This window comes from Pristiophorus japonicus, chromosome 28 (assembly GCF_044704955.1).
Source record: "Pristiophorus japonicus isolate sPriJap1 chromosome 28, sPriJap1.hap1, whole genome shotgun sequence".
NCBI classification, from domain to species: Eukaryota; Metazoa; Chordata; class Chondrichthyes; family Pristiophoridae; genus Pristiophorus; species Pristiophorus japonicus.
The window spans coordinates 17,307,656-17,328,849 of NC_092004.1; the positions used below are offsets into that span (position 1 = coordinate 17,307,656).

A 21,194-nucleotide genomic window follows, 5' to 3' on the forward strand; every position below is an offset into this window, starting at 1 on the left:
ATTGCCTAATAGAGAACTGATTTAGTTGGCTACTATTGCATATTTTCTTCTAATTTTTTAAAGTTTTGATTTGCTGTGTATTTCCACCTGTTTTGAATAACACCAAAAATGAAAATAATCATTGCATTTAGGATAAGTGGTAGGCCATTTAGGACTGAGATGAGGAGAAACTTCTTCACTCAAGAGAGCTGTTAACATGTGGAATTCCCTGTCGCACAGAGTTGTTGATGACAGTTCACTGGATATATTCAAGAGGGAGTTAGATATGGCCCTTACGGTTAAGGCGATCAAGAGGTATGGATAGAAAGCAGGAAAGGAGTGCTGAAGGAATGATCAGCCATGATATTGAATGGCGGTGCAGGCTCGAAGGCCCGAATGGCCTACTCCTGTACCTATTTTTCTATGTTTCTATGTACGTTACATGCTCAAAGAATTCCAGCAAATTTGACAAACTTAACTTCCCCTTCATCAACCGATGCTGAATTTGCCTGACCGAATTATGTTTTTCCAAATGTCGTGCTAATGCTTCTTTAAGAATGAACTCTTCAACATTTTCCCAACCACAGATGTTAGGCTAACTGGTATATAGTTTCCTGCTTTTTGTCTGCCTCCTTTTTAACCGAGTGTGGCTCTCAGTCCCCGGCCAACACCGAGTGCAGCTCTCGGGGCCCCGGGCAACAACGAGCGCGGCTCTCGGGGCCCCGGGCAACACCGAGTGCGGCTCTCGGGGCCCCGGGCAACACCGAGTGCGGCTCTCGGGCCCTGCGTCAGAGCCACCAGGGCCAGCACCAGTAACCCCCGGGGGCTGTCCCTCCCCCACACCAGAGAAACAACAACTTACAGTCATACAGCAGTCCCAGCAACTCCCACCAGCTCTGTATCAGGTGGGTGCTGGATGTGGAAGTCTCTCATGACCTCCTGTGTGGGTCTGTTTGTTACATCAGTTTGAACTGGATGGAGAGGGGGAGAAGCTGCTGGGTTTCTCCCCCAATATTTCTGGGCCCAGCGGGACCAACAATTTCCCATGTGGGCATGTCGAGGGAGGTGGGTCCATTCCCTGAAGGACAGTAGTGACCCAGATGTGTTTTTACGAAAATCCGGCAGCTTTCATGGTCACTTTTTTCTAGTGCCGGCCCCACAAATGAACAGACTCATTAAGCTCAATTTCACAACCTGCCTTTGTGTTTTTGTGGGTTCTCTCTCACACTCCCTTTTCCTGTTTGAAATTCACTTTACAGGTTGTTAAAAGGGGAGGATTTGTAGACTGGAAGCTCAAACCAAACATTACCTCAAGATCTGACAGTTACTCGCTACATCGGGACTGGAATATCATCAACTTTTGACCATGGAAGCAGAAGGCACCGTTCACAGTGGGGAGAAACTGTACACGTGCTCTGTGTGTGGACATGGCTTCAGTCGATCGTCCAAACTGTGGAGACACAAGTGCAGTCACACTGGGGAGAAACTGTGTAAATGTGGGGATTGTGGGAAACGATTGAACTACCCATCCCAGCTGGAAACACACCAGCGAGTTCACACTGGGGAGAGACCGTTCACCTGCTCCAACTGTGGGAAGGGCTTCACTCGGTCATCCGACCTGCTGCAACACCAGCGAGTTCACACTGAGGAGAGACCGTTCACCTGCTCCGACTGTGGGAAGGGATTCTCTAAGTTATCCCACCTTCTGATACACCAGCGAGTTCACACTGGGGACAGACTTTGTAAATGTTCTGACTGTGAGAAGAGTTTTAAAAGCAAAGAGCAACTGATGAGACACCAGCGACTTCACACCGGGGAGAGGCCGTTGACCTGCTTCGACTGTGGGAAGGGTTTCACTCTCTCATACCACCTTCTGAGACACCAGCGAGTTCACACTGGGGAGAGGCCATTCACCTGCTCTGAGTGTGACAAGGGATTCTCTCTGTCAGGCAACCTGCTGAGACATCAGCGAGTTCACAAGTGACTGCTCGGGTTGGATTCTGCTGTTATTCACATCCCGGACTGAATCGTGTTCATTCTGACAGTTGGGGTTTATAACTCCTGTATCACTGATGATAATAACTCCTGAAATCGACTAGAGTTTAATATTTGGGATATAGAGACATCAATTAGTATTGCATTCAACACATTGCTGTGGATTTTTGTCTTTCTCACCTGAGTGTTTAGCATCACCTGACCGGAGCTGAGAAAGGACATTATGTGAGGGGATCAGAACTTCAGCCTGGACACAGTCCTTCAGGGTCACACAGAGATCACCTCATTCTTCTGAACTCCAATGTGTGTCGTCCCAACCTACTCAACAATAAGTCAATCCCCTCATCTCTGGAATCAACTCTGGAATCTGCAGCAGACATGAGCAATGACCTAAGGCTAATTAAATGACACATATTTCATTACAGACAAGGTTACACTGGGAGAAATGTTCATTTAGAACATAAGAAATAGGAGCTGGAGTAGGTCATTTGGCCCGTCGGGCTTGCTCTGCCATTCAATAAGATCATGGCTGATCTGATCATAGACTCAGTTCCACTACCCTGCCCACTCCCCATAACCCTTTACCCACTTATCGCTCAAAGATCTGTCTATTTCCGCCTTAAATATATTCAAAGACACAGCCTCCACAGCTCTCCTGGGCAGAGAATTCCACAGATTTACAACCCTCAGAGAAGAAATTCCTCGTCTCAGTTTTAATTGAGTGGCCGCTTATTCTAAGACTATGTCCCCTAGTTTTAGTTTACCGTTTAAGTGGAAATAACCTCTCTGCATTCACTTATCAAGCCCCCTAATTACCTTATGTTTCGACAAAATCATCTCTCATTCTTCTGAACTCCAATGTGTTTAGGCCCAACTTACTCAAGCTGTCTTCATAAGTCAATCCCCTCATCTCCGGAATCAACCTGGTGAACCTTCTCTGAACTGCCACCAATGCAAGTATATCCTTCGTTAAATACGAAGACCAAAATACGGAGTCCATTACAGGCAAAATGCCAAGCAAACCAGCAGCACACTGGCACCTTAACAGTGTCTCATCGGCCTACAGGCTTTACTTAAATAGATTTGCTGAGTGGATATAAACTTAAACCAGGTTTACAGGCGTGATGCCCTATTCACATATTGAATTTAGAAGAGATGTTGTAGGGTACATGCTAAGTCTAGTAGCTGAAAGTGATTAACAGACTGGGTTTTGTGTTTAGTGATCCCGAGCGTGTTACCAATACCAGTAAAATCGAAGCCCATGGAATAACGGGAACGGTGGCAGCATGGATATGATAGTGGCTAAGTGACACAAACAGAGTAGTGGTGAATGGTTGTTTTTCAGACTGTGGGAAGTGCTGTTCCCCAGAGGTCGTTACTGGGACCACTCCTTTTTTTAATCTATATTAATAACCTAGACTTGGGTATACAGGGCACAATTTCCAAATCTACAGCTCACACAAAACTTGGAAGTACAGTGAACAGTCAGGAGGTAGTGATCGACTTCAGAAAGACATAGACACGCTGGTCGAACTTAACATAGAAAAGTTCAAAAGTGATACATTTTCGTCGGAAGAAAGAGGAGAGGAAATATAAACTAAAGGGTTCAATTGTAAAGGGGTGCGTGAACAGAGAGACCCAGGAGTATAGGTGCACCAATCACTGAAGGTGGCAGCACAGGTTGAGAAAGTGGTTACAAAGACTTTCGGGACCCGAGGCTTCATGAATAGAAGTATAGAATACAGAAGGGTGGATATTATGGTGAACCTGCATAAAATACTGGTTCGGTCTCAACTGGAGTATTGTGTGCAGTTCTGGGTCATCATCATCATAGGCAGTCCCTCGGATCGAGGAAGACATGCTTCCACTGGAAAAATGAGTCCTTAGGTAGCCGAACAGTCCAATACGAAGCCGCAGTCCCTGTCACAGGTGGGACAGATAGTCGTTGAGGGAATGTGTGGGTGGGACACGTTTACCGCACGCTCTTTCTGATGCCTGCGGTTGATTTCTCCAGACTCTCGGCGATGACTCTCGAGGTGCTCAGCGCCTTCCCGGATGTCCTTCCTCCACTTAGGGCGGTCATTAGCCAGGGACTCCCAGGTGTCAGTTGGGATGTTGCACTTTATCAGGGAGGCTTTGAGGGTGTCCTTGTAACGTTTCCTCTGCCCACCTTTGGCTCGTTTGCTGTGAAGGAGTTCTGAGTAGAGTGCGTGCTTTGGGAGTCTCATGTCTGGCATGCGAAAAATGTGGCCTGCCCAGCGAAGCTGATCAAATGTGGTCCGTGCTTCAATGCTGGGGATGTTGGCGTGGCCGACGATGCCAACGTTGGTGCATCAGTCCTCCCAGGGAATTTGTAGGATCTTGCAGAGACATCATTGGTGTTATTTCTCCAGCAACTTGAGGTGTCTACTGTACATAGTCCATGTCTCTGTGGGCGGGTATACGACAGCCCTGTAGACCATGAGCTTGCCGATAGATTTGAGGGCGTTGTCTTCAAACACTCTTTTCGTCAAGAGGCCGACGGCTGCACTGGAGGCGGTGTTGAATCTTGTCATCAATGTCTGCTCTTGTTGATAAGAGGTTCCCGAGGTATGGAAAATGGTCCACTTTGTCCAGGACCGCGCCATGGATTTTGATGACAGCTGGGCGGGGGTTGGGTGGAGTGGATAGTGCTATTTGGCAAGGACAGGCTGGTGGAGGACCTCGGACTTACAGATGTTTAGTGTAACGCCCATGCTTTGGTACGCCTCAGTAAATACGTCGACTATGACTTGGAGTTCAGCCTCTGTATGTTCGTAGACACAGGTATTGTCCGCGTATGGTAGCTCAACGACAGAGATTGGGGTGGTTTTGGAACTGGCCAGGAGACGACGAAGGTTGGAGAGCTTCCCACTGGTTCTGTAGTTTAGTTCCACTCCAGCGGGGAGCTTGTTGACTGAGCTGGATCAATTCTGGCTTCCGCATTTTAGTAAGTATACAAAGGCCTTTTGAGAGCTTGCAGAAAAGATTTGCAAGAATGATTCCAGTGATGAGGGACTTCAGTTACGTGGAAAGTCTGGAGAATTTGGGGTTGTTCTCAGAACAGAGAAGTTTGAGAGGAGATTTGACAGAGGTGTTCAAAATCATGACGTGTCTGGACAGAGTAGATAGAGTGGGATTAGCTGAAGCTCTTGCAGATAGCCGGCATGGGCTCAACGGGCCAAATGGCCTCCTTCCATGTTATAACCAGTCTCTGATTCTATGATGATGAAAAATGTGTTGCTCCGGATGCTCCATCTCCCAGGCAATGGGACCCAGTTGGGAACAGAGATTCTGAAGGCCCGCCCACTCTCTATTCCTGAACCAAGATGGCCGCGCATGCACCCTGATCCCGCCATATGCAAGCTGGCCGCCCGTGTCACAGTCCACTCGGGCCTATCACCATTTGTCCTGTGGGCTCTAATTCAGAGCCTGAGATTTATTCTGTATTTAAGCCGTGCTGTACCTGCCCTGGGATTGTTTGATGAGATAGTGTAGAGGGAGCTTTACTCTGAATCTAATCAGTGCTGTACCTGCTCTGGTAGTGTTCGACAGGACAGTGTAGATGAAGCGTTTTAATACATACGAAAAATGACGGACAGGTAAAGACCATCTGGTCCATCAAGCCTGTCCCACACAATTGCGATATATCACAGCGTATACACTCCACTCCACCCGAGTCCATGTGATCAACTGGGAGAGGCAAAAAAACAGATTTAAAAAAAAAACTAGGACAATTTGGGAAAGTAAAATCTAGGAAATTCCTCACTAACCCATCTAAGCGATGGAAACTAATCCAGGAGATCACTCTTGCCATTAAAATCCCTGCAGTACCTACCTTCTGTAAGTCTTAATCTCCGTCGCAGCCAAAAAAAAATCCAGCTTTTACTTGAAGGAATTCAGTGAGCCTGCATCCACCACATGAGAGGGCAGCTTGTTCCAGAGGTCGACTGTTCTCTGGGAAAAGAATCACCTCCTGATGTCTAACGTAGATCTAGCCTTGTACAGCTGAAATTTGTGTCCCTGGTCCTGCCTAATCGACTTAATTGAAGTAAACGGTCAGCTGGAACACTCTCTTTCACTTTCATTATCTTATAAACCGCAATCATATCGCCCTAAGTCTACGCTGCTCTCAGGTAAAGAGCCCCAACTCTTTCAACCTATCTTGATAATTAAGATGCTTTAGACTTGGAATTAGTCGAGTGACCCTTTCCAGTACCTCAATATCACCCACCATGTGAGGAGACCAAAACTGGAAACAGTATTCCAAGCATGGCCTGACTAAGGTCTTGTATAAGGACAACACAGTACTCCTCGCCTTATACTCAATTGTCCTATGGATGCACCCAAACACCTTATTTGCTCTAACTGTCGCTACACCGCTTTGCTCGTGTACCTTTACGGATGTATTCACTAGAATGCCTAAATCTCTTTCTATCTCCATCATCTTTAATGCCTTTCCCTGGAGCGTGTATGAATGTTGAGCATTTGCCCTGCCCACATACATAAAACTGAAATTATCTAAGTTATGCATCATTTTGCAGTCATGAGGCCAGTGTCCCAACACTTTAAGATCTGCCTGAATCAGACGAGCCTCTTCTACAGTTCGAGCACTCGCACAGATCTTGGTATCATTTCAAAATTGTGCCCCGACACCAAAATCCAGATCATTAATAAAAATAGTAAAAAGCAATAGTCCCAGCACTGATCCCTGCAGGACACCATTGCTGGGACTGTTGCTTTTTGCTGATCGAATAGCAGCTTCCGTTTTCTTTAGTTCTTTATAATCAACGCTATTTATTTGAGTGTTAAATTACTTTAATTTATAGAGACATTTCTGGTTACTTGTTATTTGTCTTTGTACAGAGCCAGTTAGCCACCTTGGTATTTTTTTACCACATTTGCATCTTTAGATTTTGGCTACATCAGTTTTCCACATTTTAAATCTGAAATACGTTCCATTTATATTCAACATCGGTCACATCACCACCGAGTAGGGTTGGCCAATTTACCTGTTGCAAGTCCTCTGCCATTTTGGAGAAGTTTTCCCTTCTGAAATGTGGTGCGAGTTGCAGGTTGTCAGTCACTTTGGTTCTCCCGGCCAATTGGGACCCGACAATGTGTGCACTGTTGCGCAGATGTTCCCCCATATGGAGGCCTGATAGGAGGTCATGCTCACTGCTAAACACCACATTCAATATATAATTTTCCCAAGTTACTTCATTAACATGTTGAGTCAGGAAACATTCCTGTATATTTTCAATAAATAAGACCATAAGAAATAGGAGCAGGAATAGGTCATAAGGTCCCTCGATCCTGCTTCGCCGTTCAATAAGATCATGGCTGATCCGATCAGGGACTCAGCTCCACTTTCCTGCCCGCTCCACATAACCCCTTATCCCCTTATCGTTTAAATACATTTAAGAAAGAAATAGACAGTTTCTTAATGTCCCAACTTCCACAGTTCTCTGAGGCAACGAATTCCGCAGATTCACAACCGTTTGAGAGCAGAAATTTCTCGTCATCTCAGTTCTAAATGGGCGGCCCCTTATTCTAAGATCAAGCCATCTCGTTATAGTCTCCCACATCAGGGGAAACATCCTCTCTGCATCCACCTTGTCAAGCCCTGTCATAAACTTATATGTCTCTATAAGATCACCTCTCATTCATAGAAACATAGAAAATCGGAGTAGGCCATTCGCCCCTTCGAGCCTGCAACAACATTCAATAAGATCATGGCTGATCACTCCCTCAGTACCCTTTTCCTGCTTTCTCTCCATACCCATTGATCCCTTTAACCGTAAGGGCCATATCTAACTCCCTCTTGAATATATCCAATGAACTGGCATCAACAACTCTCTGCGGCAGGGAATTCCACAGGTCAACAACTCACTGAGTGAAGAAGTTTCTCCTCAGCTCAGTCCTAAATGGCCGAGCCCTTATCTTAAGACTGTGTCCCCTGGTTCTGGACTTCCCCAACATTGGGAACATTCTATCCACATCTATCCTGTCCTGTCAGAATCTTTTATGTTTCTATGAGATCCCCTCTCATCTTTCTAGATTCCAATGGATAAAGGCCCAGGTCATCCAATCTCTCCTCATATGTCAGTCCTGCCATCCCGGGAATCAGTCTGGTGAATCTTCGCTGCACTCCCGCAATAGCAAGAACGTCCTTCCTCATATTTGGAGAGCAAAGCTGAACACAATATTCCAGGTGAGGCCTCACCAAGAGCCTGTATAACTGCAGTAAGATATCCCTGCTCCTATACTCAAATCCCCTAGCTATGAAGGCCAACATATCATTTGCCTTCTTCATCGCCTGCTGAACCTGCATGCCAACTTTCAATGTCTGATGAACCTTGACACCCAGGTCTCGTTGCACCTCCACTTTTCCTAATCTGCCACCGTTCAGATAGTATTCTGTCTTCTTGTTTTTGCCCCCAAAATGGATAACCTCACATTTATCCACATTGTACTGCATCTGCCATGCATTTGCCCACTCACCTAACCTGTGCAAGTCAAACTGCAGACTTTTAGCATCCCCCTCACCGCTCACGCTGCCACCCACTTTAGTATCATCTGCAAACTTCGAGATATTACACTTAATTCATTAATCTAAAGCGTTAATGTATATTGTAAAGAGCTGGGGTCCCAGCACTGAGCCCTGCGGCACTCCACTGGTCACTGCCTGCCATTTCGAAAAGGACCCGTTTATCCCGACTCTCTGCTTCCTGTCTGCCAACTAGTTCTTTATCCACGTCAGTATATTACCCCCAATACCAAGTGCTTTGATTTTGCACACCAATCTCTTGTGTGGGACCTTGTCAAAAGCATTTTTAAAGTCCAAATATACGACTTCCACTGATTCTCCTTGTCCACTCTACTCGTTACATCCGCAAAAAATTGCAGAAGATTTGTCAAGCATGATTTCCCCTTCATTACCCCATGCTCACTTGGACTGATCCTGTCACTGCGTTCCAAATGCGCTGCTCTTTAATCTTTAATAATTGATTCATACATTTCCCCACCACTGATGTCAGACTAACTGGTCGATAATTAACCGCTTTCCCTCTCCCTCCCTTTTTAAAAAGTTGTGTTACATTAGCTACCCTCCAGTCCATAGGAACTGATCCAGAGTCGATAGACTGTTGGAAAATGATCACCAATGCATCTACTATTTCTAGGGCCACTTCCTTAAATACTCTGGGATACAGACTATCAGGATCCGGGGATTTATCGGACTTCAATCCCATCAATTTCCCTAACTCAATGTCCAACCTAATATGGATATCCTTCAGTTCCTCCTTCTCACTAGGCACTCTGTCCCCTAGTACTTCCAGAAGGTTATTTGTGTCTTCCTTCGTGAAGACAGAACCTAAGTATTTGTTCAATTGGTCTGCCATTTCTTTATTCCCCATTTTAAATTAACCTGTATCCGACTGCAAGGGACCTACGTTTGCCTTCACTAAACTTTTTCCCTTCACATATCTATATCAGCTTTTGCAGCCAGTTTTTATGTTCCCAGCAAGCTTCCTCGTATTCAATTCCCCCCCCCCCCCGCCCCCCGCCGCTTAACTATACCCTTTGTCCTCCTCTGCTGAATTCTAAATTTCTCCCAGTCCTAAGGTTTGCTGCTTTTCTGGCCAATTTATATGCCGCTTCCTTGGATTTAACACTATCCATAATTTCCTTTGTTAGCCACGGTTGAGCCACCTTCCCCGTTTTATTTTTACTCCAGACAGGGATGTACAATTGCTGAAGTTCATCCATGTGATCTATAAATGTTTGCCATTGCCGATGCATCGTCAACCCTCTAAGTATCATTTGCCAGTCTATTTGAGCCAATTCACGCATCAAACCATCGAAGTTACCTTTCCGTAAGTTCGGGACCTTAGTTTCTGAATTAAGTGTGTCACTCTCCATCAAAATAAAGAATTCTATCATGTTATGGTCACTCTTCCCCAAGGGGCCTCGCACAACAAGATTGTTAATTAGTTCTTTCTCATTACATATCACCCAGTCAAGGATGGGCAGCTCCCTGGTTGGTTCCTCGACATATTGGTCTCGAAAACTATCCCTAATACACTCAAGGAAATCCTCCTCCACCGCATTGCTACCAGTTTGGTTTGCCCAATCAATATGTAGATTAAAGTCGCCCATGATAACTGCTGTACCTTTATTGCATGCATCCCTAATTTCTTGTTTGATGCTGTCCCCAACCTCACTACTATTGTTTGGTGGTCTGTATACAACTCCCTCTAGCGTTTTCTGCCTTTTGGTATTCCGTAGCTCCACCCATACCGATTCCACATCATCAAAGCAAATGTCCTTTCTTACTATTGCATTAATTTCCTCTTTATCTAACAATGCCGCCCTGCCTCTTTTCCTTTCTGTCTACCTTTCCTAAATGTTGAATATCCCTGGATGTTGAGTTACCAGCCTTGGTCACCCTGGAGCCATGTCTCCATGATGCAAATTACATCATACCAGTTAATTGCTATCTGCGCAGTTAATTCGTCCATCATATTCCGAATACACCTCGCATTGAGGGACAGAGCCTTCAGGCTTGTCTGTTTAACACACTTTGCCCCTTTAGTATTTTGCTGTAATGTGGCCCTTTTTGCCTTCCGTTTCTCTGCCCTCCACTTTTACTTTTCTTCTTTCTATCTATCTTTTGCTTCTGCCCCCATTCTACTTCTCTCTGTCTCCCTGCATAGGTTCCCATCCCCCTGTCATATTAGTTTAACTCCTCCCCAACAACACGAGCAAACACTCCCCCGATGACATTTGTTCCAGCCCTGCCCAGGTGCAAACCGTCCAGTTTGTACTGGTCCCAGCTCCTGCAGAACCAGTTCGAATGTCCCAGGAATTTGAATCCCTCCTTTTTGTACCACTCCTCAAGCCACGTATTCATCTGAGCTATCCTGAGATTCCGACTCTGACGAACATGTGGCACTGGTAGCAATCCTGAGATTACTACTTTTCAGGGAGCCTTACTATATATGTAGCCCATGTGGTCGGTGTCCTGAGATTGTTTAATGGGGCATTGTAGCGGGAGCTTCACTCAGCATGTAACCTCTGCTGTATGTGTTTGGGAATGTTTGATAGGTCAGTATAAAGGGAGCTTTACTCTGCACCTAACCCGTGCTGTACCTGCCCTGTGAGTGTTTGATGGGGCAGTGTAGAGGGAGCTTTACTCTTTATCTAACCCTTGCTGCACCTGTCCTGCAAATTGTACAGTGTAGAGGGAGCTTGACTCTGCAACCAACCCGTGCTCTATTTGTCCCTGAGTGTGTTTAGTGGGACAGAGCAGAAGTAGCTTTCCTCTACATCCAACGTGTGATGTACCTGCCTGAGATTTTGATGGGGCAGTATAGAAGGAGCTTTACTCTGTATCTAATCCAGGCTGCAACTATCCTGGGGTTGTTTGGTTTGACAGCATTGACTGAGTTTTACCCGATATCTAACCCGTGTTGTACCTGCCTGGGAGTGTTTGATGGGACAGTGTAGAGAGAGCTTTACTCTGTATCTAACACGTGCTGTACTTGCCCTAGGAGTGTTTGATGGGACATTGTGGAGGGAACTTTACTCCGTATCCAACACATGCTGTACCTGCCCAGAGACTGTTTGATGGGACAGTGTAGAGGGAGATTTACTCTCTACCTAACCCATGCTGTTCCTGTCCTGGGAATGTTTGATAGGACAGTTTAGAGGAAGCTTTACTCTGTGTCTAACCCCCTGTACCTGCCCTGGGAGTGTTTGATGGGACAGTGTAGAGGGAGCTTTACTCTGTATCTAACCCCGTGCTGTACCTGTCCTGGGAGTGTTTTATGGGACAGTGTAGAGGGAGCTTTACTCTGTATCTAACCCCCTGTACCTGGCATGGGAGTGTTTGATGGGACAGTGTAGAGGGAGCTTTACTCTGTATCTAACCCCGCGCTGTTCCTGTCCTGGTAATGTTTGATGGGAAAGTGTAGAGTGAACTTTACTCTATATCAAACCCATGCTGTCCCTGCCCTGGGAGTGTTTGATGGGACAGTGTAGAGGAGCTTTACTCTGTATATAACCCGTGTTGTACCGGTCGTGGGACTGTTGGATGGGACAGTTTAGAGGGAGCTTAACTGTATATCTAATCCTTGCTGTTCCTGTCTGGGAATGTTTGACAGGACAGTTTAGAGGGATCTTTACTCTGTATGTGAAGCATGTTGTCCCTCGCCTGGGAGTGATTGATGGGCAGTGCAGTGGAAGCTTTGCTCTGCATCTAACCCGTGCTGTATCTGCCCTGGGGGTGATTGTTGGGATAATGTAGAGTGAACTATACTCTGTATTTAACTCATGTTGTACCTGTACTGAGAGAATTCGCTGGGACTGTGTAGAGGGAGCATAACTATGTACGGAAACCTTGCGGTAGGTGCCCTAGGATTGTTTGATGGGCCAGCGTCGAGGGAGCTTTACTCTATATTTAACCAGTGCTGTACCTGGTCTGGGAGTTATTCATCGTAAAGTGTAGACAGAGCTCTGTACAAAACCCGAGCAGTTCCTGCCATGTGAGTGTTTGATGGGATAGTGTAGAGGGAGCTTTACTCTATATCTAACCCCTGCTGTACCTGCCCTGGATGTTTTTGATGAGAAAGTGCAGACGGAGCTTTATCTGTATCTAACCCATGTTGTACCTGTACTGGCAGTATTTGATGGGACAGTGCAGATAGAGCATTACTATGTATGTAACCCATGCATTAGGTGCCCTGGGTGTGTCTAATGGGACAGTATAAAGAGAGCTTTAATCTGTATCTAACCCGTGCTGCATCTGCCTGGGAGTGTTTGATGGGATGGTGTTCAGGGAGCTTTACTCTGTATCTAACTCATGCTGTACCTGCTCTGGGAGTGTTTGATGGGACAGTATAGAGCGAGCTTTATTCTGCATGTAACCTGTGCTGTACATGCCTGGGGGTGTTTGATGGGACAGTGTAGAGGGAACTTTACTCTGTATCGACCCCTTGGTGTACATGGACCGGGAATTGGACTGTGTAGAGGGAGCTTTACTCTGTATCTAACCCCGTGCTGTATTTGCTCCTGGGATTGATTGATGGGAAAGTGTAGAAGGAGCTTTACTCTGTATCTAACTCGAGCTGTACCAGCCGTGGGAGTGATTGATGAAACTTTGCAGAAGGAGCTTTGTTCTGTATCTAACCCAGGCTGCAACTACCCTGGGGTTGTTTGGTTTGACAACATTGATTGAGCTTTCCCCTAAATCTAACCCGTGCTGTCCCTGCCCTGGGGTTGTTTGATGCAACAGTGCAGAGGGAGCTTTATTACGCATTTAACCAATGTTGTACCTGTCCTCGGAATGTTTGATGGGACAGCGTAGAGGGTGCTTCACTGTGTATCGAACCCGTGCTGTTCCTGTGCTGAGAGTATCTAATGGGATACAGTAAACAGAGCTTTAATCTGTATATGACCCGTGCTGTACCTGCCCCGAGAGCGTGCGATGGGACAGTGTAGAGGGAGCTTTAATCTGTATGTAACCCGTGCTGTACCTGCCCTGGGAGTGTTTGATGGGACTGTGTAGAGGGAGCTTTACTCTGTATCTAACATGTGCTGTACCTGCTCTGGTAGTGTTTGATGGGACAGTGTAGAGGGAGCTTTACTCTGTATCTAACATGTGTTGTACCTGTTCTGGGAATGTTTGATGGGAAAGTGTAGAGGCAGTTTTACTCCATACAAAACCCGTGCTGTAACTGCTCTGGGAGTGTTTGATGGGACAGTGCAGAGGGAGTTTTACTCCATATATAACCCTTGCTGTACCTGCTCTGGGAGTGTTTGATGGGACAGTGTAGAGGGAGTTTTACTCCATATATAACCCGTGCTGTAACTGCTCTGGGAGTGTTTGATGGGACAGTGTAGAGGGAGCTAGACTCCGTATATAACCCGTGCTGCAACTGCTCTGGGAGTGTTTGATGAGACAGTGTAGAGGGAGTTTTACTGTGTATATAACCCGTGCTGTACCTGCTCTGGGAGTGTTTGATGAGACAGTGTAGAGGGAGTTTTACTGTGTATATAACCCGTGCTGTACCTGCTATGGGAGTGTTTGATGAGACAGTGTAGAGGGAGTTTTACTCCATATATAACCCGTGCTGTAACTGCTCTGGGAGTGTTTGATGGGACAGTGTAGAGGGAGCTTGACTCCGTATATAACCCGTGCTGCAACTGCTCTGGGAGTGTTTGATGAGGCAGTGTAGAGGGAGTTTTACTGTGTATATAACCCTTGCTGTACCTGCTCTGGGAGTGTTTGATGAGACAGTGTAGAGGGAGTTTTACTGTGTATATAACCCGTGCTGTACCTGCTATGGGAATGTTTGATGGGACAGTGCAGAGGGAGTTTTACTCCATATATAACCTGTGCTGTACCAGCTCTGGGAATGTTTGATGAGACAGTGTCGAGGGAGTTTTACTCCTATATAACCCGTGCTGTACCTGCTCTGGGAATGTTTGATGTGACAGTGCAGAGGGAGATTTACTCCACATATAACCTGTGATGTACCTGCTCTGGAAGTGCTGAAGTGAACCTAGCTGTGTCCATTCTCATTCTTGTTGAAGATGTTGGATTTTCTCACCTGTTTGAACCTTCAGCCATGGCGATGACAGGCATTCCCAGGTTCTGATGCTCTGTAATAAATATAATATTAATAGGAGGGTTAGAGGGAAATATTAAAATGGGAAGGAGGACATTGCCTTGTTAAACATGATACCCAGTCCCTCCTCCTCCACCAGTACAACAGCGGTTAGCTCTGGGATCGAGCATTTCCCGAGTGTTACGATCAACTCTCCACATCAGGTGTGACACAGACAGCTGCCCAGTAAATCCAGTGAATCGCACTGATCACCACAACCCAGTTCCAGACGGGCTCCCGTCGGCCGAGACTCCGCACTGGGAGCGCCCATTGGTGAGATTTACTCACAGTGCAGGCCCAAACCATTATTCCCGAGGTAGGGAATATTCAGCAGGGAAATGTGGAGCGGGTGTTCATTGATGGATTAAATGATCCTTTACTCAGTTTTACATAGTGTGGCATAAGAACATAAGAAATAGGAGGAGTAGGCCATCTGGCCCCTCAAGCCTGCTCCACCATTTAATGGCGGTATTATATTATTTTTATTCACAGATGTGTGTTTAATATTTTTGAGTTGTGATATTAATTTATGGCATTTTCTGAATATTATATCTATCCACATGCACGACATATAGCTGGGTGTAATTCCGCTGGTCTCTATGGGCAGTGATATTGTCCATGTGTTCAGGGAGATGTGACCTAGTTGCTGCTTCTATTTGAATATGTTGACCATATCTCATGGTATCAGCACCTGACTAATGAATTCCATTGGGCGGGCCACATTGTTAACATGCCGGACACAAGACTCCCTAAGCAAGCGCTCGACTCGGAACTCCTTCACGGCAAACGAGCCCAAGGTGGACGGAGGAAACGTTTCAAGGACACCCTCAAAGCGTCGTTGATGAAGTGCAACATCACCACCGACACCTGGGAATCCCTGGCCAAAGACCGCCCTAATTGGAGGAAGTGCATCCGGGAGGGCGTTGAGCGCCTCGGGTCTCGTTGCTAAAAGCATGCAGAAATCAAGCTCAGGTAGCGGAAGGAGCGTGCGGCAAACCAGCGCAACCCACCGCTTCCCTCAACCACTGTCTGTCCCACCTTTGAAAGAGACTGTGGTTCTCATATTGGACTCACTATTCGAGTGGAAGCAAGTTTTCCTCGCTCCTGACGGACTGCCTGCGATGATGAAGAATGAGCACTTTAGGGGGTGAGGACATTTCCCACTGTCCCACTGATAACATAATGTAGAATAAATTGTGTACCTTCACAGTCAGGGGACACATAACATTGATTTGTTTCATTATCTTTAGGTGTCTTACAATCTCAAAATACCATAAATATATAATTGGTAGAGTTAGCTGCTGTTTTACAATCACAATTCTCCACTTGTGCGTGTGCAGACACACGCTCATGCATGTTAACTCTCAGCATCCTTTCCTTTCCCCACAGTGGAAATGCAAGCGATTCAGTCTCGGATCAGGAATTTCTCCAAACAGTTTTTGAAGTTATTCTCTGGCATTAATTTGTGACGAGTTAGGAAATGAACAACATGGTTTTGGAAGAGTGCAAGTTTACGAGGGGGGGGGGTTGTAAGAAGGGACACCGGCCAGGAGAATGATGGAATATTCAAGTCTAGAGGTAGCAAAGGCAGAGATAAGGTTTTCAGCAATAGATGGTTCACCTGCTGTTGTTCCTCAGTCTGCAACCCCTGTTCACTTCCAGCTGTAGACCTTTTTCTATCACTCCATCATTTACCCGAGTTCTAATTATGCGAGACAGAAAATTTAATAAATATTGATAAAGTCACGTGGATTGGGACTCCCTCTGACCTTTCTCCCCAGTCCCCCAGGATCAGTATGTAACTGAGTCAATGGGACTCTCTCTGACCTTTCTCCCCAGACCCACAGGACCAGTGTGTATCTGAGTCAATGGGACTCTCTCTGATCTTTCTCCCCAGTCTATCCCCAGGACCAGTGTGTATCTGAGTCAATGGGACTCTCTCTGAACTTTCTCCCCAGTCCCCCAGGACCAGTGTGTATCTGAGTCAATGGGACTCTCTCTGACCTTTCTCCCCAGTCCCCCAGGACCAGTGTGTATCTGAGTCAATGGGACTATCTCTGAACTTTCTCCCCCGTCCCCCAGGACCAGTGTGTATCTGAGTCAATGGGACTCTCTCTGACCTTTCTCCCCAGTCCCCCAGTACCAGTGTGTATCTGATTCAATGGGACTCACTGTGACCTTTCTCACCAGACCTCCAGGACCAGTGTGTATCTGAATCAATGAGACTCTCTCTCACCTTTCTCCCCAGACCCCCAGGACAGTGTGTATCTGAGTCAAAGGGACTCTCTCTGATCTTTCTCCCCAGACCCCCAGGACCAGTGTGTATCTGAGTCAATGTACTCTCTGACCTTTCTCCCCAGTCTATCCCCAGGACCAGTGTGTATCTGAGTCAATGGGACTCTCTCTGATTTTTCTCCCCAGACTCCCAGCACCAGTGTGTATCTGAGTCAATGGGACTCTCTCTGACCTTTCTCCCCAGTCCCCCTGGACCAGTATGTATCTGAGTCAATGGGACTCTCTCTGATCTTTCTCCCCAGTCTATCCCCAGGACCAGTGTGTATCTGAGTCAATGGGACTCTCTCTGACCTTTCTCCCCAGTCCATCCTCAGGACCAGGTTGTATCTGAATCAATGGGACGCTCTCGTACCTTTCGCCCCGATCGATGTATGGAAGGTCTTTGAATCAATAGTTTTCTCTGTTTGGTGCTCTCACAATCCTGGCCTGGTTCACCTGGTGTTGTTCCTCAGTCTACAATCCCTGTTAATTACTGCTGTGGACCTTTCTCAAGCACTCCTACATTCACTGGGACATCTAATCGAGACAGAAAATGAGAACAATATTATTGGTGTGAAATAGAGTGCGATGTTAACCTACTTTGTAATTATTGGTTGAAACAAAACATTGAAGTAAAAATAATTCCGTATTCTGCGGTTAGAGACTCCTCATATACCGGCCATGCATTTTCCAGGAGTAGGTTAAATATTAAAGATACAAACCCCACCTTTGCCTTCTCTCCATATCACTTGATCCCTTTCGCCCAAAGGGCCACATCTAACTCCCTTTTGAATATATCCAATGAACTGGCCTCAACAACTTTCTGTGGCAGATAATTCCACAGGTTCACAATTCTCTGAGTGAAGAAGTTTCTCTTCCTCTCGGTCCTAATTGGCTTACCCCATATCCTAAGACTATATCCCCTTGTTCTGGACTTCCCCAACATCGGGAACATTCTTCCTGCATCTAACCTCTCCATTCCTGTCAGAATTTTATATGTTTCTATGAGATCGCCTCTCATTCTTCTAAATTCCAGTGAGTATAAGCCTCGCCGATCCAGTCTTTCCTCATATGTCAATCCTGCCATCCCCGGACTCAGTCTGGTGAACCTTCGCTGCACTCCCTCATAGCAAGAATGTCCTTCCTCAGATTAGGAGAATAAAACTGCACACAATACTCCAGGTGTGGTCTCACCAAGGCCCTGTACAATAGCAGTGAGACCTTCCTGCTCCTATACTCAAATCCTCTGGCTATGAAGGCCAGCATGCTTTCTCTGCTATCTACAATCACTGCCCATTCCTTTATATTCCTGATTAAAGCCCATCCAGGACACACCCGCCCAGCCTCCACCTGTCGGACTATCCCTCGTGTTTTGCTTTCTCTCAGTTACACCTCAGACAGAGAGAGAGCTGACAGACAATAGATGCAGCTCAGACAACTCAGCAACTTCCCTGGAGCGTTGGCCAGCTTTAATGACACTGATTAACAAGGGGTTGCTCCCTCCAACTGTCTGGGGCTCACTCTGTGTCCGGAGAGACAACAATGAAGATCCAATTCGCTCTCAATTCCTGTCTGAGTATCCGCCACATCTGGAGAGGGACCACCCACCATGTGTGAGGTCAGGGCCCCGCCCACACAGCCCCTGATCCCAGCAACGGGAATGCTGCAATGTGAGAGAATAAAGAGAGAAGGTGCTGGGAACAGTCAGCCTGAGAGCTCAGGCACTGTGTGTGTGGGGACAGAGAGAGAATGGAGCTGAGGGAAGATCATTGTCATTGGTCTGACATTCAGGGCCACGGGGATTTACCTGCTGCGGGGCAGTGCAGCTGAAAGATTGAGTGACAATACACAGCACTGTTTCCTGACACAACATGTTAATGCAGTAACTGGGGAAAACCAGAGATTGGATTTGATGTTTAGTAGTGAGCCTGACCTCAGATCAGGCCTCCGTGTGGGGAACATCTGGGAAACACTGATCACATTATACCGTCCCCGATTGGCCGGGAGAAGCAAAGGGACTGATAACCTGCGACACGGACCGCATTTCAGGGCAAACTTCTCCAAACTGGCAGAGGACTTTTAACAGGTAAATTGGTCAACCCTCCTCGGTGGTGATGTGACCGATGTTGGATATAAATGGAAAGGTTTTACGAACAAGTTTAAAAACGTGGCAAACAAACGTAGTCAAAATCAAAAGATAGAAATGTGGTAAGAAAAAGCCAAGGTGGGCGACTGGCTCTGCACAAAGATGTAAACAGAAAAGTTTCCATACATTAAATAAATTTAACACTTAAATAAATAGGGTGAATACAAGGAAGAACTAAAGAAAACGAAGGCTGTTATTTGATGAGCAAAAAGTCTCTGGGAATAAAAGGATTGTAGACAACTGGCGGTCATGGGCAGAGCTTTTTCAGTTATATGCTGAGTCCGAGAACTATCAAAGTCTGGATTGGGCCACTGAAGTGTGTTCAAGGACAGATTACACAGGACTCACAGAGTATGTCGGAAATATTAGTGAGTGCTTTGCATCAGTCTTCACCCTTTAACATCATGCTCAAATATTAGAATTTACTAATAATACTAGTTTTATCAGTAATATAAACATCGATAAACATATTGTTTTAGAAAACATTCAGAACTCAAAAAGAGATAGAGCAGCTGGGCAGGAGGATATCCGCCCGCTGGTCCTCCGGGAGATGGGACATGTGCTGTTTGAGGGTCCTCCGGGAGATGGGACATGTGGTGTGTGAGGGTCCTCAGGGAGATGGGACATGTGCTGTGTGAGGGTCCTCTGTGGGATGGGACATGTGCTGTGTGAGAGTCCTCCGGGAGATGGGACATGTGCTGTGTGAGGGCCCTCAGGGAGATGGGATATGTGCTGTGTGAGGGTCCTCCGGGAGATGGGACATGTGCTGTTTGAGGGTCCTCCGGGAGATGGGACATGTGGTGTGTGAGGGTGCTCCGGGAGATGGGACATGTGCTGTGTGAGGGTCCTCTGTGAGATGGGACATGTGGTGTGTGAGGGTCCTCCGGGAGATGGGACATGTGCTGTGTGAGGGTCCTCTGTGAGATGTGACATGTGCTGTGTGAGCCCCTCCGGGAGATGGGACATGTGCTGTGTGAGGGACCTCCGGGAGATGGGACATGTGCTGTGTGAGCTCCTCCGGGAGATGGGACATGTTGTGTGTGAGGGTCCTCCGGGAGATGCGACATGTGCTGTGTGAGGGTCCTCCGGGAGATAGGACACGTGCTGTGTGAGCCCCTCCGTGAGATGGGACATGTGCTGTGTGAGGGTATCCGGGAGATGGGACATGTGCTGTGTGAGCCCCTCCGGGAGATGGGACATGTGCTGTTTGAGCCACTCCGGGAGATGGGACATGTGTTGTGTGAGCTCCTCCGGGAGATGGGACATGTGCTGTGTAAGGGTCCTCCGGGAGATGGGAAATGTGCTGTGTGAGGGTCCTCCGGGAGATGGGAATTGTGCTCTGTGAGCCCCTCCGGGAGATGGGACATGTGCTGTGTGAGCCCCTCCGGGAGATGGGACATGTGCTGTGTGAGCCACTCCGGGAGATGGGACATTTGCTGTGTGAGCCCCTCTGGGAGATGGGTCATGTGCTGTGTGAGGGTCCTCCGGGAGATGGGACATGTACTGTGTGAGGGTGCTCCGGGAGATGGGACATGTGCTGTGTGAGGGTCCTCTGGGAGATGGGACATGTGCTGTGTGAGGGTCGTCCGGGAGATGGGACATGTGCTGTGTGAGGGTCCTCCGGGAGATGGGACATGTGCTGTGTGAGCGTCCTCCGGGAGATGGGACATGTGCTGTGTGAGGGTCCTCCGGGAGTTGGGACATGTGCTGTGTGGGGTGCTCCGGGAGATGGGACATGTGCTGTGTGACGGTCCTCCGGGAGTTGGGACATGTGCTGTGTGGGGTGCTCCGGGAGATGGGACATGTGCTGTGTGAGCCCCTTCAGGAGATGGGACATGTGCTGTGTGACGGTCCTCTGGGAGATGGGACATGTGCTGTGTGAGGGTCCTCTGGACGATGGGACTTGTGTTGTGTGAGGGTCCTCCGGGAGATGGGACATGTACTGTGTAAGCCCCTCCGGGAGATGGGAAATGTGCTGCGTGAGGGTCCTCCGGGAGATTGGACATGTGCTGTGTGAAGGTCCTCTGGGAGATGGGACATGTGCTGTGTGAGGGTCCTCCGGGAGATGGGACATATGCCGTGTGAGGGTCCTCTGGGCGATGGGACTTGTG

The 21,194-nt window shown here is 47.2% G+C and overlaps 1 protein-coding gene across 1 annotated transcript; it reads left to right on the forward strand.

Moving 5' to 3' along the window:
- The first annotated feature begins 1,345 nt into the window (after positions 1-1,345).
- On the forward strand, positions 1,346-16,106 carry LOC139239584 (zinc finger protein 664-like). Its single transcript, XM_070868363.1, has 2 exons — positions 1,346-1,951; positions 16,053-16,106. Exons 1-2 carry the CDS (start codon positions 1,346-1,348, stop codon positions 16,104-16,106), a joined length of 660 nt encoding a protein of 219 aa, XP_070724464.1.
- Positions 16,107-21,194: the final 5,088 nt, after the last annotated feature.

Excerpts from the sequence above, each read along its gene's own strand:
- LOC139239584 (XM_070868363.1), top strand. The coding sequence starts at position 1,346 with ATGGAAGCAGAAGGCACCGTTCACAGTGGGGAGAAACTGTACACGTGC. Across the intron at positions 1,952-16,052 it reads ACCTGCTGAGACATCAGCGA|TGGAAATGCAAGCGATTCAG; the intron begins GTTCACAAGTGA and ends CTTTCCCCACAG.